This window comes from Malus domestica, chromosome 03, assembly GCF_042453785.1.
Source record: "Malus domestica chromosome 03, GDT2T_hap1".
Lineage (NCBI taxonomy): Eukaryota > Viridiplantae > Streptophyta > Magnoliopsida > Rosales > Rosaceae > Malus > Malus domestica.
This window is the reverse complement of record NC_091663.1, coordinates 31,579,559-31,596,119: the sequence shown is the minus strand read 5'-3', so window position 1 is coordinate 31,596,119 and position 16,561 is coordinate 31,579,559. Positions and strand designations below refer to the sequence as shown.

Here is a 16,561-nt window from a genome sequence, read left to right as displayed (position 1 = left end):
TAGGGAAGGATTTGATTCCATTCGTGCTCATCATATCATTGTCTATTGCAATTAGGATAAGGGAACTTTAACGAAAAGCTCATGGTACTGTTTACTTTAATGAAAAACCACATTTTTACACTAAAAGTCGATCTTGGTACTATTCACTTTACCCTTTATTTTGTCTTTATCGTTACAACTTAAAGTTTTCAAACCCTTTTCATTAGTTTTCCTTTAGGATAACTCTTGTTTGTTTTTAATGTTGTATTACTTGAGCATCATAACTTTTTTAGACTTAAGGTCCATTTGAAACTACTTCTCTATGAATCACTTTTGCTCATAAGAACTTTGGCTATTACTTTTATGTGAAATGTGTTTAATTTTTATTAAAAAAATCCAATTGCTTCTCGAAGAAGAGAGCGGTTCTATGATTCGTTAGCACTTTTAAGTTTTTTCTTTGTCAAACATAGCCAAAAACATTTTTGTTTGTTAGAAAACCAACGTTTAGATTCTGCTAAGAATGATTTGGCTTATTTTCTTGATATTCTTTCTTTTCATGGTTTTTGTCAAATATATTGGAAGCGAATATGTCAATCACTAAGAAGATATTGAAATCACAAACTTCTTAAGAACAAAATTTTTGTTGAAAGCAAAACGTTCATAAGATCAAAACGAGCAATCCACTACAATAATACACGTGAAATTGAAACATGTGCTCAAATCCTCATGCCACAGACACACTGCATAAACTGAAAACACCCTCCTAAGTTCATATGGCCCCTCTAGTCTATGACCAGCCGAAAATATAATCCAGGACATAAATCAGTGCGATGGAGAATGGGTAAAGTAGGAAAGCGATCGAAGATGTCCAAAGAGGGAAGACAGTGCGGAAACTGCAGAAAACCCCCATCACGATGCAAACAATGAGAATAATAAGGACTTCTGCTGAGAAGTCCCACGTTAACTCTCGAAAGTAAACAAGGGCCAAAAACACCGACAGGCACATGACGTTGTTCATGGTCGCTGATCCGTACAACTGCAACAAGAAACAAAAGAGATAAAGAGGTCTTATTTCAGCATCCACTGCAGTTTCCATATGTTACAGTTAAAAACAAAGCATCATAGCAGAATAACTACTTGAGAAAAGAATTTGACATGTAAGTACATTCTGATTTTTGTTCATTTAGAAGCCTATAGTTAAAATTGGACGTTTAGTGAACTTAATAATGATGAAACTGGACTATTAAATTGGAGAACAGTCGAACCTATTATGGATATAGTCTTAGCGGTCTACTTCTAACCACACCGATTATATTGTGCCCCAACTTGCATTCTACTAGCTGCCCAGCATGGCAGGGTCGAGGTTTTGTCGAAAAGGACCTCGGTGTAATAATTAGTAGTGAAACTACTCAATAAAAGTCATGTATATTTTCTGATGTAGAATTCTTCTATTCTTCAATAAGTAATTGACACAAATTTTCGTCATGTGAAGTACTGTCACGTTCACAGAGTGATATAACATAGAGTGCGATTGGATATGTGATATACGAACCTGAGAAAATGTTAAAGAGGCGGTTCTGATCTTTTTGCGGCTAGCAAACATTATTGCAGACACAGCCTCACAAGAAGTAGCCAGAGGTAATGCAATGAATGAGATGAAGAAAGTCGGAATGCCTGTGGCAGTTGAGAAATTATCAACAACGTCAATCAAGGGATCTGCAGCTGCAGCTGCTATAAGAGTTCCTATCAACAACATTAGAACTGCTTTGAAGGATGTCCACTTGGGATTTTCAACACCTTCAATGATCTCATCACTTTGCCCCCCGAGAAGATCGTGCTCTTGCTTAGTTTTCTGCACGTTAGTTTCTGAGTAGTTAGTGTTGAAGTTAGAGCATGCAACTCAAAATCAATTGGAGATATCGAACCTTACCGAGTGAAAGTCAAACAAAAATTTCATCGTGCGATGATCATTGTCATCTCCCGAACGCTTTGCCTCATGAATCCATTTTGAGATACCGAAGAGGAACTCATTCTGATCGATTTGAGAATCGTGAGAAGTGTCAAAATCATTCATCACTTTCTCCACAGCATCATTCTTATCCAACTCTATTTCGTCGAACTTGAGACCTACAATCATTGCTCTTAACTCATTACCTGAAATATGTCCATCCCCGTTCTGATCCATTGCATAAAACAACCTATACACGAAGAGTGTTATAAGGTCAAGAATGGATAATATAAATAATAACGTCATATGAACGAGGTAACTGAATTATAAAAAAATTAAAAAAAGTGCATTCATCCTAGTGAAAAATTTGACAAACAATGCTAACTTTATTATATTTTCTTCATTAGGTTCACCGTCATCCGTAAGGAGACTTCCGAAGCGCATTTTTAGATGTTGTAAGATTCCTGATATAACATGTTTGTGCTTTGCATACGCAATTCGCCTCCGCTGGATCCAAGGCTGAAACACCTGCACCACAATTAAATGTGTTTTGTAAGTTCAGATTAAGCTTGAGTGGACATATCAGACTAGACAATTATGTAATTGATTGCTGCATGAACATCAAATTTACCTGATAAAGGCAGTAAGAAATAAATAGTGCGACAGAGATAACAAGTGCAACCAAAACTGCGATCTGGCTCCCGGATTTTGAATTGAGAACCGCTGGTAATTGAACAATAATGAAAGGGAGGATAGATATAGTCATAATCCTTGCAGCATAGCTTGTCCAGATATCAGTACTCACACCAGAACCTGCAAATACAAAACATCTCCAAATTTATCATTCCTCAAGTGAGAAACACAGTTATTTAAAACATTCAGGCAGCAAATACATAGGTATGTCATGTAAATTGAACGAGTTATTTCCGATTCCCAGTTCACAAAAGCTATTATGAATTGTGATTAATTATATTAAACTCATGCGCAAATAAACTACTAAGTAGAGGGTCAAGGGTTGAAATAAAGACGGTAAAAACGGGAGTTTTGTTCCATTTAACTGTTGAAAAAGGAGATCATGCTAGTCCATATTTTTTGTTTGAACCATGATTTGTGTTCTCTCATTAGCTTTTCAAAACTTAAAGGGTCTCTGAGGAGCGAACAACCATTTCGTAAAGTAACACTCCACTCTGCTGGAGGAGGTCGTGTTCAAATCTCATGGACGAGGACTGAAAAAAATAAAAAATTAGCTCCGAGGTTTAAAACTAGATGGAAGGTTTTCAAATATTGAGCATTGATCCTTTCCTCTTCATGTCTTTTGATGTGTTTATGAATCCTCAGTATAGGAAATGATTTTATTGTAAGAACTTAGTATCATGTTTGACAAATGTAGACTGCATAGGAAAGAAAAAATGTAAACTGTATAAGGTGGACGAATATACCAGTTAAGCTAAAGCCTTTTGTATCTTTGTTATCGATGGCAACCGAGTTCCGGATATCGCACTTGCCAACGACAACGCAGGAACCCCAGATTAATGTGAGAATCAATACAGTTGAACCAGCTAGCAACCCCATTCCAACTGAGACCTGACTTTGAGCTGTTTCTTTACTCCCAGAAAGTCCGGATACTGCAAATTAAGAAGACTAGTTTAATTCAGAAACAATTTTATCCCAGTCTATCTTCTGACACTAAAATTAACTACGTCTTGTAAACATTTTTTATAAATACTAAGGGGATTCTCTGAAAAAATGACTCTCCGTCATCTCATAATTTAACATCAATTTCCGTACCAGCATTATAAAACACTCTACCAAAAAACACAAGGTAAACATGATGTGGCAGAGGATCCATAAAAAGTCACATTTTTTATAGAGTTCCCTTGGCATTTCTCAACATTTTTTTTTAATATTTTGTCATGTTCATTGTTAATTTGGATAATCCAATCAAATTATTCCAAAAACTCCAACATTTTACGGTTATTTACTAATTCTGTGCATCTTGTTAACATTTTTTATATCTTGTCATGTTCGTTATTTATTTTTTTTCAATTGTCATGTTCTTTGTTAATTTAAGTATTTTTGTTGATGGCTTTTATATTATATATTGAAAAAAGTGTTTGATTATAATGCTTCTACGTTGTATACAATCAGCAGGATACTAATATACCACAAAATGTATTATAATTTACATAATTATTTTACAAAATATTATTGAATTGCATACAGAAGCAAAAAGATCCATGTAAACACATCCGAAACAAGCAAGATGTAGAAATTTCAAATTATGATCCGAAAATTCCAAAAAAAAAAACCACCGATTCCAGAAAAACGAAATTTCTAACTTAAAAAGAAAAGTTTAATTTCAAAACGTTTTAAATAAAATATTGAAAACCTTATTTCTTATCCGATCTGTCTGAAAGTCACCCTATCATTGCCAATAATTTAATAAAAGAAAAAAAAAAAGATGCGTTTCCCTAATCGTGGGCCACATGTTTGTCCAAAAAGTAACTAAACAATTTTCATGCTTCACTTTTTCAACGCTGTCCCCGGCTTTTCTTTCACTTTTTTCCCAGACTTTCCCGCCCAAAATCAAACAGAGAATGAATGAGAGGGTAAGTCAGAGATATTCACCGAGAATGAGAATGGCGTCGGGAAGCGACCCGAGGACGGGGAGAAACAACCCTCCGACGATACCGGGGCCGAGAATCTCGAGCAATAACTCGCTCCCATTCGACAGGTACGTTGCTGCCAAGTACATCAAGTAACCGTACACCAAAATCAGGAACAGGTTCCCTAGCACGCTGTCCGTACAAGGTAAGAACCCGTACGTCTCCTCACACTCCCCCTCTGCCTCTGTCGCGATGTCTCCGGGCCGGTTGAGAGTAAGGTAGGGCACAGTGGAGTTGTTAGACCGGCGGTGTACCCCATCAGACACATTTACATCGTGCGGTGAGGATTGAGGCCTGGAGATGTTGCGGCCTGCGGCCGCTCCGCCGCAGAGGATAAGAAAGAAGAAGAGACGGTGAAATAGCAGCGTGTTGGACATGGTTTTTTCAGGTGGATGTTGAAGTTCTTGTGATTCAAAATTTTTTGGCTCTTCAGATTGCAGTCCCAATTTTATGATAATCTGCATGCCACATAAAGCAGATTTTCAGCAGCAAGTCAACCGAGGTCCTCAGCCAATCGTGTGGCCACGTCAGCAATATTTGTGCCCACATTATCTTAAAAAATGTCAGCATATGAGTGGCCAAACTTGTAATTTATCCTCGAATAGTTGGCGATTTTATCACTCAATACTACGATCTGATGATATTCCTCTTCACTTAGATATGAGAGGTCTTAGGTTCAAATCTCGTGGATAGCGAATTTGATACCAAATTAGGATGCTCATTGTGTGGCTTAGCCTAACTCCCCCTCACCCTACCCCTAATGTAAAAATATCGATGTACTAAAAAAAAAAATAAAGTTTAGCTTCCGACACTTCCAGTTTGAGTATTTTAGTGTCAAAAGATAAACTGGGATAAAACCCCTAACCGTAATCGAAGTAAAAAATGTTTAGGTCAATCAAGATAGCAAGTGACCATTGACCACAGTGGTGAAAATGTGTTGAGTTGTTGCATAATAACGTAGGTTCAAACTCATTCGATGACTAATCTAACAAAATCTATTGTTTGACCAAAAAAAAATCAAGATAACAAATTTCAAAAGGTATAACTCGAGATGTTAAAATTGCAATAACATATCAGGGTTTTGCTTATACGGAGAAAATTGTCTGATAATACAAGTGCCCCTACAAATCTCAAGTTCTGACGAAAATGAAACAGGCATACTCACAAGAACAGTATCAAAGATCATGGAAACCATAAGAAAATTGAAAACTGAAAAAACATGTCGATTTATATAAGCCGAAGAGCACTCAAATGGATTCGTATGACCTCATGTGTCTATGACCAGCCAAACACATAGTCCAGGACGTAAACCAGCGCCAGGGAGAATGGATAGAGTAGGTAAGCAATTGAACACGTCCAAAGAGGGAAGACGGTGCGGAGACTGCCTAGAAGACCCATCACAACGCAAACGATGAGAATCACCAGGACTTCCGATGAGAAATCCCACGTTAATCCTCTGGCGTAAACCAGGGCCAAAAATACCGCTAGGCAGAGGAGGTTATTCATGGTTACTGCACCATATAACTGCAACAAGAAACACAGATAAAGAGGTCATATTTCAACAATCGGTTCATTTGCTAAATATTACAGTTGACAACGGCATGATAGCAACAAAATCATATTGTGCATTACTTTTCACGTTCACGAATTGGACTCAAATTATGCAGTACTTTCATATATTCATTTTTTTTTTCTTTTTCTGTTCTTTTGGTTAGATGCAGCACCGTCAAATAGTACCTTCAGTATAATAGTTATCAAAATAAATCTACCATGCAAATTATACCAGTGCTCTCAGCACCCATCAATTAATATAGCATCCCGGCTTCAGTCAAATAATCAAAATAAAACTTTCTTGTAACATGAGCGCGTTATGTCAATCAACTAGTACGATGGAGGGTGAAATCACAGATTCAAATCCCTACTTGGTGTGTGGAAAAATGATACATTACTATATAAGACACAATTCAAATCCCTGCTTGGTGTGTGGAAAAGGGAAAGAAAAAGCAAAATTAAATATCATTCCTCCATCAACATAGTTAAATCAAGACAAACAGAAGATTGTTAATTGGCTAATTGTGCAGGATACCCTAAACAATGTTGGAATTGGTCAATAATATTTTAACAGAATTCAGTTGGACACTTTAGAAAACATTTTGATCTAAGTGGAAGTTTAAAACTTGAAGCTGTAAGTTTATGGCAAACTTGTAAAAGCTCCGACTGAGAAATTATACAACTGTTGGAGATGTGAAATATTGACAGGCTTGCAGATTGGTAAAACATCAAGATATGGGATATGTGAGATACAAACCTCGGAAAATGTTAACGAGGCGGTCCTTATTTTTTTGCGGCTGGCAAAGATAATCGCTGATACAGCCTCACTAGAATTAGTAGCCAGAGGTAGAGCAATGAATGAGATGAAGAAAGTTGGAATGCTTGTGGCATCGGAGAAATTATCAACAGCATCTACCAAGGGATCTGCAAATGCAGCTGCAATAAGAGTTCCTACCAACAACATTAATCCTGCTTTGATAGAGGTCCACTTCACATTCTCAACACCCTCAACAACCTCATCACTTTGGTCATCCGCCCTCAAAAGAGCGTGCTCTTCTTTTGTCCGCTGTACTCGACAAAGCATTAACAGATTAGCATAGAAAAGTCGTATCAAATAAGCAAACCTTAAATCTATTTTCATAAGCAAACATTACCTTGTGAAAGTCTGTTAAAATCTTCATTGTACGATTACTGGGGTCAGTATTGATATCTCCTTGACGCTTTGCCTCATTGAGCCATTTTGAGATGCCAATGAAGAACTCAGGCTTACTGATACGGGAATCATGAGAAGTGTCAAAATCACTCATCACTTTCTCTACAGCTTCATTGTTATCCAACTGTATTTCATCAAACCGGATTCCTACAATCAGTGCTCTTAATTCAGAAGCTGAAAGAAACCCATCATTATCCCCGTCAATTGTACAAAACAATCTGACACATATACAATCAGAAAACGAGTTAGAACGAATTCCAACAATAAAATAAAAACAATGCAACAATCTCTCAGAACAAAGACACACAAAGCAGAGACATGACTAACTACTCCATTGGTAATACTACTATAAAATACTAACTTCCCGATAATGTCTGCATCAGGTTCACCCTCATCATTAAGAAGCTTTCCCAATGCACGCTTCTTCAGATGTTGTAAGAGTCCTGATATTACATGCTTGTGCTTTGCATAAGCAATTTTTCTCCTCTGGATCCAAGGCTGAAACACCTGCAACAACAATTAAATATAAGTCAATCGCAGTGAAAATAAGCGTGAAGATCCAATTTGTAAACTAGGAAAAAGAAAATGGAAACAGTTTATGTTACCTACGGAACTAGCATGACAGAATCGCAATGGGTATCCAAACCTTTGGTATAAAAGAACTTACAGAATATTAACGCGCTTAAAAGTACTCAGACCTTTTAATAATGAAACCTATAAAGCATAGGCGGTTGCTCACCCTTGATTAATAATAGGGCTGTCCAAGCTATCCTGAATTCGCATTAGTAATTGGAGTTCATAGTTTAAAAATTAACAAGCGACAGTTCCACCAATCTAGTGATATGGAATCCTTATAAGAAACCAATATAAATTCTGTGATCTTAGTTTATAATACCTATTAAAGATATGAAACAACCCAAACACCCCCTCTTTCACTAAAGGAGTGACCAATTGTTATGTCATCTTCAATTATTTTTCCTTTTTCTTACAGGTTGACAAAGTTAGCTTTACTAGGCATAAGTACCAGCAATCAATCTTCACATGAAAATGCAAATTACATAGATGGAAGAAAAGCAGACAAATTTGTTTGCCATAAATTACAAATAAGCTTTATAAATTAAGCAAACAGAAAAAAGAAAAAAAAAAAAAGAAGAAAGATTGGTTACACTACACAGTGTATGTAATTGCTGACTTGCTGCATCAAATTATAATTACCTGATAAAGGCAATAAGAAAGCAATAGTGCTACCGAGACAATGAGTGAGATCAAAACTGCTAGGTGTCTACCCGAGGTGGAATTGAGGAGCTGCGGTAATTGCACAATAAGAAATGGGATGACAGATACAATCATAATCGTTGCAGCATAGCTTGTCCAGATATCAGTACTGACACCAGAACCTGCAATTACCAACAGTTCTGCTTTAGTTCATATCTACTTATATATCAGACATTCAAAATTTATGATTCCTGAAGCGGCAAACACAATAATTTAAAAGATTCAGTCAACAAGGCATATAAAACTGGGTTTTTTAAGATGAACAAGAAGGTCAAGTAGTCCAGTTTTCTTGTTGAAACATTCACAACTTGCTCTCTCTTGTTCATATACAGAACCGGAGATTAGGAAATAAATATACAACTAGTTCAACAAAGCATCTTTCCCACTACATGTCATCAGAAATACAAATTTTGTCTTAATTTCATTTTTCAATCTTTGTTTAGAATTTCATCACTTATGAAACTTTAACTGGTCAACACATGCATTGACTAAAGATGAAGATGCCACATCATGACTAGAGTTGGTTATTAGTTGTTATAAGTTTGTTACAAATGTAATTAGTTTGTTACACTATGTAATTAGTCTTAGATAGTTAACTGTCAATAGCCAAAAGGCTATATATATATATATATGTGATTGTATTATTCATTAATGTTTAATGAGAAAATACATCTTTCTTCTTCTCTAAGAAAACCTCTCTCAAGAACTCTGAGTTTCTGTATGGTATCCTTCGCCTTTTGCCTCATGGCCGATTCGATCCTCACTTCCGCTTCGTCTCTCTGATTCTCGACGATCTGTTCTTGTAATTCTTGCCTCTGACTGCCATGGCTTCTCTGTCTGATGCTTCTTCTCATAATGCATCTCTTCAAAATTCGGCCTCAAATCCCTCGACAAACCCTAATTTATCGAATTCGTATGCTTCTCTCACAATTCAAAAAATTGGAAGCATGGTTCCAATTAAGCTCAAGAGATCTAACTACCTTCCATGGCATGCTCTGTTTGCACCAAACTTCTCAGAGTTGTTAACGGTTCTGAGCCGTGTCCACCGCCATTCCTTCCAGATCGCTCTATTAATCCAACTTTTGAGATCTGGTATGGAAAGGATCAAAATCTTCTGATTTGGCTCAATTCTACACTCTTGAAAAATGTCATTCCTTTCACTGTTTGTGTCTTCCTCTTGAGATCTCTTAATCAAGCTTGAGCAGCATTTTGGTGGAGTCTTCGATGCCCACATCCATCAACTTCGGTCTCGTCTTTAAGCAATTCGAAAAGGTACTCAATCTATGGCGGATTATCTTCAACAACTCAAAGAAATCTCTGATTCTCTCTCTACTGTTGGTGCACCTATCTCTAATCGAGATTTAATGGCGGCTACTCTTGCTGGATTAACTGATGAATTCGAATCATTTATTGATTTTGTCATGTTACGTCTCTCTTCAACATCTCTGGATGAGTTACATGGCCTTCTACTCACCAAGGAGCTCTCAATGTCTCGCCATAAGAAACTTTCTTCCTCTAGCACTAAGTCTTTTCAGGCATTTTCTGTTCAATCTCAATCGCCCCTTCTTCCAACTTTGCCGCCTCAAGTTTATGTTGCACAACCTCAATAGTCTTTTCGATTCAACTCTAATCGTGGAAGGAATAACAATCGGGGCAATAAATATCACAAACTGGCCGGTTCAACAACAATCGTGGACACAGAGGAAATTATCGTGGTCAATCCTCCAATCGCACTCATGTTCCTTGCCAAATTTGTGGCTCTACAAGTCATGAAGTCAGCGACTGCTTCGATTGCATGAACCCTGACATTTCTGGGAAGATTCCTCCTGCAAAACTTGCAGCAATGTGTGCACACTATACCTCCAAGCCTTCCACCTCTTGGCTTCTGGATTCTGGGGCTACATCTCACATCACTAATGACATTGCCAACATTTCTTCACCAACACCGTACACTGGAAAGGAAAAGTTTATGTCGATGATGGTAAAGGTCTCTCTATACACCACATTGGTCCTTCTTTGCATCTTCTAATGCTGATTTTAAGTTGAGCATTGTGCTTCATGTTCCTCAAATGAAACATAATTTGTTATCTGCATACCAATTTCTTAAAGATAACTATTGTGCCTTAACTCTTGACTCTGATAGATTTGTTGTAAAGGATCGTGCTACGAGGAGGACGCTTTTGCAGGGTCCAGTTAAAGATGGTTTTTACCCTTTGCAAAGTTGTCCCTCCACTAGTCAATCTCCTAGATCTTCTCATGCTCTTGTTAGTGCTTAAGGTTCAATTACACTTTGGCACAACAGGTTGGGCCATCCTTCCTCTACTATATTTTGAAGAGTAATCTCTAGTAATAAGCTTGCCATTCAAGGTACAAAATCTGTTGATTTCTTTTGTTTCAAGTGTGCTATAGCTAAAAATCATAAACTGCCATTTGGATCATCAACTACATCAACCTCTCATTCTCTTGAGCTATTACATTGTGATTTGTGGGGACCAGCCCCTGTCACTTCAGTGAGTGGTTTTCGGTATTATTTCTCATAGTTAATGATTTTAGCAAATATAGCCGGTGTTTTCCTTTAAAGACTAAATCGGAGGTGTACCCTACTTTTGTACTGTTCAAAACTTATGTTGAGAATATTGTTGGCAATAAAATCAAGATCTTACGTTCAAACTCAGGGGGTGAATTTACAAGCTTACAATTTAAATCTTTTCTACATACTCATGGTATTGTGCATCAACTTAGTTGTCCACACACACCAAAATAAAATGGTTGTGTGGAGAGGAAACATAGGCATCTTGTTGAGACAGCTCGGACTTTGTTAATTGAATCTGGTGTTCCCCATCACTATTGGGTTGAAGCTTTTACCACTGCCATTTATCTCATCAATAGGCTGCCTATATCTGGAAATACTAAATCACCCTGGGAGTTGTTCCATAAGTATCCAGATTATTCCAAACTTAAAGTTTTTTGTTGCAGTTGCTATCCATGGTTAAAACCATATATCTCATCTAAGCTTGATGGAAGGAGTAAGAGATGTGTTTTTTTGGGCTATAGTTTACAACACAAAGGTTATAGATGTTTGGATTTGGACACCAATAGGGTTTATATCTCAAGGCATGTCACATTTGATGAGGGCACCTTTCCATTTAAAGATGTCAAGCCTGTTTCATCCTCTGTTGATCATTCTCCCTCTCTGTCCTCACCTATTGATCACCACTTTTCTATGCCCACATCACCTATATCCACCACACTTGTGCCTCCATCAACATCCTCCTCCACTGCTCCACAACATAATGCATCTTCACAATCTGTGCATTCTTTTCATTCAGTAACTATACACCAACCTGTGCACTCTTCTTTCTCTGCACCAAATGTTCATCCCATGGTTACTCGATCAAAAAATGGCATTTATAAACCCAATGTCTTCACTGCTACCAAGCATCCACTTCCTTCCTCCACATACTACATTCCCAATACTTATCTTCAAGCCTCTAAGTTTGAAAATTGGAGATTGGCAATGCAAAATGAATTCAATGCTCTCTTATCTACTAGTACTTGGACTCTTGTGCCTTCCTCACCCTCTCAAAATGTAGTTGGTTGCAAGTGGGTCTTCAGAATTAAAAAGAATCCTGGTGGCTCTATTGAGAGATATAAAGCAAGACTTGTTGCTAAGGGTTTTCACCAAAAGGAAGGTCGTGACTATAAAGAATCCAGTTGCCAAGCCAGTCACCATCAGGCTTTTGTAATCATTTATCGTCCAATTTAACTGGTTTCTCAATCAACTGGACATAAGCAATGCATTTCTGCATGGTGAATTAAAGGAGGATGTTTTCATGACACAACCCCCTGGTTTTCAAGATCCCAGCAAGCCACATCATGTTTGTAAGCTCATAAAGTCTCTCTATGGGCTTAAACAAGCTCCAAGAGCTTGGTTTGACAAGTTATTTCAAGCTCTCAAATCTCTAGGATTTAGTCAATCTTCCTCTGATGCTTCTCTATTTGTTCTTAAAGCTCCAACTCTAGTTATAGTACTAGTCTATGTTGATGATATTATGGTTAGTGGCCCTGATTTTAATATCTGTAACCAGTTTATAGCCAAGTTAAGTACTCTATTTCCTGTCAAAGATCTGGGGTCATTGCATTACTTTCTGGGTTTAGAAGTCCAAAGAACCACTGATGCTATGTTTCTTCATCAAAGTAAGTACTTGTTTGATCTATTATTGAAAACAAACATGGCTGGAGCTAAACCATGTTCCACTCCCCTTAGCTCTACCAAGTTAGAGCACAGTGGTGAATTACTTGCCAATCCCACTTAATACAGATCCCTTGTAGGTGCTCTCCAGTACTTAACTTGGACAAGACCTAACATCTCATTTGCAGTGAATCAAGTCTGTTAATTCATGCATGCCCCTTCTGTCATCCATATGCAAGCAGCTAAACGCATATTGAGATTGCTCAAAGAACCATTGCTCATGGTCTCTGGTTTAATAAGGTTCAATGCACCTGTCAGCCTACTCTAATGCAGATTGGGCTGGTTGTACTGATGACAGAAGGTCTACAAGTGGTTCCTGTGTTTTTATGGGCACCAATTTAGTTAGCTGGAGTGTCAAGAAGCAATCCACCGTGGCTCGTTCATCGATTGAGGCTAAGTATAGATCCTTGGCTCACACTGCTGCAGAGGTAACTTGGATATGCAAAGTGCTCAAAGATTTTGGTTTCCCTCTATCTCACAAACCCACTCCCTGGTGTGATAATATCTCGGCTATATCACTTGCATCCAATCCTATATTTCATGCTAGAACTAAGCATGTAGAGATTGATTATCATTATATCCGTGAGTTATGAGTTAGTGCTTGCAAACTTGGTTTCAGTATGTTTGTAGCCAGGATCAAATTGCAGATATTCATACCAAAGCCTTATCTAAAAGCAAGTTTATGTTTCTGCATTCTAAGTTTTCTCTTGGAACATTTGATTCTTCCAAGTTTAGCTTGAGGGGGTGTAATGTTGAAGATGCCACATCATGACTAGAGTTGGTTATTAGTTGTTATAAGTTTGTTACAAATGTAATTAGTCTTGGATGGTTAACTGTGAATAGCCAAAAGGCAATATATATGTGATTGTATTATTCATTAATGTTTAATGAGAAAATACATCTTTCTTCTTCTCTAAGAAAACCTCTCTCAAGAACTCTGAGTTTCTATATTGACATCATGTGGATCTTAATCAATCCTTCGTTAATTGTCATTGTGTATTTCCCATTTACCATAGGTGAAAATAATTTATGACCACAGGTAAACAGAATAATGTTTGTAAGGTGCAAACAATGCATAGAAAATTTGCAATTTACATTTCTCAAGAAACGTGCAAAGAGAATATAGACTTACCAGTTAAACTCAACCCTTTTGTATCTTTGTTATCTATGGCAACCGATCCCTCAATATCACACTTTCCGACAATAACACAGGAACCCCATATTACCGTAAGAAGCATTACAGTAGAACCAGCTAACAAGCCCATTCCAACAGAGACCTGACTTTGAGCAGTTTCTTTAGTTCCAGAAAGTCCGGATACTGAAAATAATACATTACATATCAGAAGCCAATAAAAGTTAGTTATTAAATAGATAATCTAAATAGGACGGATAAAACATTGAGCATCCTTTTTGTGGAACACACCACACATCCCCGAAAACCGAACATGTATAGCTAAAACTAATGCGAAGGTTTAAGGTATTTGAGAAAATGATATATTAGACTATTGTATAAAAGTAAGAGCCTATTTGGTATTCTACTTGAATCCAACTTTTTAGACTCAAAACCATTTTTTAAGTTTTACAACTTGAATACTTGTTTAGTAGGACTGTTTTAAAAAAAATGAATTCAAAACTAACTTGAAAATTAGCCTACTTCTAGAATACACAGAAAGTGAGTTTTTAAACTCCAAATACACTACTTTTTCTCTCTCTTCTCCTCTCACTCCCTATTTTTCTCTCTTATCATATTTACTCTTTCCTCCCTTCCAGATCTCTCTCCTCTTTCTCTCTCCTCCCCTCCTCCCTCGAATCTCTCGCTCCTACTTTTCTCTCGTCCGTCTGCTCTTTCTCTCTCATCTCTCTCACCTCCCCTCCTCTCCCGAATCTCTCCTCTCACTCTTCTTTCTCTCTCATCTCTCTCGTTCTCTCTAATCTCCCTCTCCGCCCTCTAATTGAGTTGTTGTATGATATTTTTCTATTCTTTTTAATTATTAAAATTTAAAAACTATTCTTTTAAAGAAAATTGTTCTTAAAACATGTTCTTAAGAAATGTTTTGAAAAATTATGAAAAAAAAATTAATACGATACCAAACAGACCCTAAAGTTCCAAAATTTGCATATGCAAAGGGCTAATTCAGCACAATTTATATTGCAGAAACACTCTCTTCTCTTCTTGATTTAACTTTTAAGCATTCGATCTTTGTTTGTTAATTTTAAATTTGCTTTTGAAGTACGATCACTAAACCGAAAGGGGTACAATTATTCCAGATCAAAATCTTCAAATCCGAGCAAAATTTTGGTATTAAGGACAAGGCATAAAGCTAAACAACTGGGGCCAATCCCAAATTCGAATCGCAAACAGATAGAGCAACTAACAAAAGTGGGATCCAATCTACATCACAATTCAAAATTCATATCGTTTTCTCTCTACTGGGATCCAAATGAAAAGATACATTCGAAAAAAAGTTGAGAATTCAAATTTGTTTTATTTAAATATTGAAAAGAAGAAAAGAACACAAAGCTTGCAAAAGTTTAAAGGTATAATCTTTCAATTTCAAAAGGAAAAAAGTTGAATTATTAGAAAGCAAACACAAACAAAACAGTGTGCATATTACTATGGTCTATCACTGTACATCACTCACATAAAGTCGATATTTAAAAATGCATAATTTCATCTGAAATAAACAAACAAAAAAATTATAATTTTCTATCAATTTATCGGCAACCAAACAGCGAGTAAGAAAAAAAGACTGGAAAAAAAAGACTGACCGAGAATGAGCATGGCGTCGGGAAGGGCGCCGAGGATGGGGAGGAACAAGCCTCCGATGATACCGGGGCCAAGAATCTCGAGCAACATCTCGCTGCCGTTGGAGAGGTACGTGGCGGCCAAGTACATCAGGTAACCATACACCAGAATCAAGAAGAGGTTGCCGATCACGGTGGTGGTGCAGGGCAGGAACCCGTAGGTCTGCTCGCAGGTGGAGTCCTCCGCCGAGAGGGCGTTCTTGAGAGTAAGGTAGGGCGCGAAGGTGTGGGACCGGTGGTGGTGGTGGACTCCATCGGAGATCAGATCGGATGACGTTGATTGGTTGAAGTCGGAGAGGAGCAAGCGGCCTCCGTGGGCCTGGCCGCAGAGGACCAGAAGGAGGAGGAGGAAGGACACGTCAGAGGGTTTAGACATGGCGGGAGGCGGGTGGGTTCGGTGCTGCACACCAGCGGGGGATTGGATGTGAGGTGGCGATTGGTGAGTGATAAGGGGAGGGACTGGGGGAGTCGGTCAGTGTCTGAATCGTGTTTTTCGGTTGGTGGTGGGGGATATGATATGACGTGGAGTGGGGAGACGATCTGTATTACTTAACTTTTAAGCATTAATTATGATTTAGAAGACTAATTTTTCCAACTATTTCTATTTATTTTTTTAAAATGATATTTTAAATTCCAAGAAATTCCAACCAAATTTAAAATTTCTATTTTATCCAGATTTTTTTCCTTTTTAAGGTGTGCTCCAATTCTTATAAAAATGCTCCGTTTCTTTTATTTTAAAACGGTGATAACCACACATTTATTTTTATTTTTTTTCAGGTTCTGCTTAATTTTCAATTATCAAATCGTATGAATTAAAAAATATCAATAGACAAAAATTAACAAATATGTGTGAGAAGTAAAAAAAAATAATT

General features: G+C 37.4%; 2 protein-coding genes across 2 annotated transcripts; both read right to left on the bottom strand.

Moving 5' to 3' along the window:
* Positions 1–616: 616 nt before the first annotated feature.
* Positions 617–5,055, bottom strand: LOC103431400 (sodium/calcium exchanger NCL-like). Its single transcript, XM_008369559.4, has 7 exons — positions 4,556–5,055; positions 3,367–3,552; positions 2,559–2,740; positions 2,313–2,455; positions 1,910–2,177; positions 1,532–1,831; positions 617–1,015 (listed from the first exon to the last, which is right to left on the bottom strand). The coding sequence occupies exons 1-7, from the start codon at positions 4,968–4,970 to the stop codon at positions 767–769; spliced, it is 1,743 nt and encodes a 580-aa protein (XP_008367781.4). The 5' UTR covers positions 4,971–5,055; the 3' UTR covers positions 617–766.
* Positions 5,056–5,623: 568 nt separating this feature from the next.
* LOC103431392 (sodium/calcium exchanger NCL-like) lies at positions 5,624–16,249 on the bottom strand. Its single transcript, XM_008369547.4, has 7 exons — positions 15,654–16,249; positions 14,017–14,202; positions 8,573–8,754; positions 7,719–7,864; positions 7,299–7,575; positions 6,902–7,210; positions 5,624–6,117 (listed from the first exon to the last, which is right to left on the bottom strand). Exons 1-7 carry the CDS (start codon positions 16,063–16,065, stop codon positions 5,869–5,871), a joined length of 1,761 nt encoding a protein of 586 aa, XP_008367769.3. The 5' UTR covers positions 16,066–16,249; the 3' UTR covers positions 5,624–5,868.
* Positions 16,250–16,561: the final 312 nt, after the last annotated feature.

What these genes read in the sequence shown, in the direction of transcription:
- LOC103431400 (XM_008369559.4), bottom strand. Translation starts at nt 4,970, where the DNA reads ATGTCCAACACGCTGCTATTTCACCGTCTCTTCTTCTTTCTTATCCTC. An exon ending in CGACGCCATTCTCATTCTCG is followed by an intron (nt 3,553 to 4,555) that starts GTGAATATCTCT and finishes CTTAATTTGCAG; the next exon opens with TATCCGGACTTTCTGGGAGT. An exon ending in TTTTGTTTGACTTTCACTCG is followed by an intron (nt 1,832 to 1,909) that starts GTAAGGTTCGAT and finishes ACTAACGTGCAG; the next exon opens with AAAACTAAGCAAGAGCACGA.
- LOC103431392 (XM_008369547.4), bottom strand. Translation starts at nt 16,065, where the DNA reads ATGTCTAAACCCTCTGACGTGTCCTTCCTCCTCCTCCTTCTGGTCCTC. An exon ending in TTTCTTATTGCCTTTATCAG is followed by an intron (nt 7,865 to 8,572) that starts GTAATTATAATT and finishes TTGTTGTTGCAG; the next exon opens with GTGTTTCAGCCTTGGATCCA. An exon ending in TTTTAACAGACTTTCACAAG is followed by an intron (nt 7,211 to 7,298) that starts GTAATGTTTGCT and finishes TGTCGAGTACAG; the next exon opens with CGGACAAAAGAAGAGCACGC.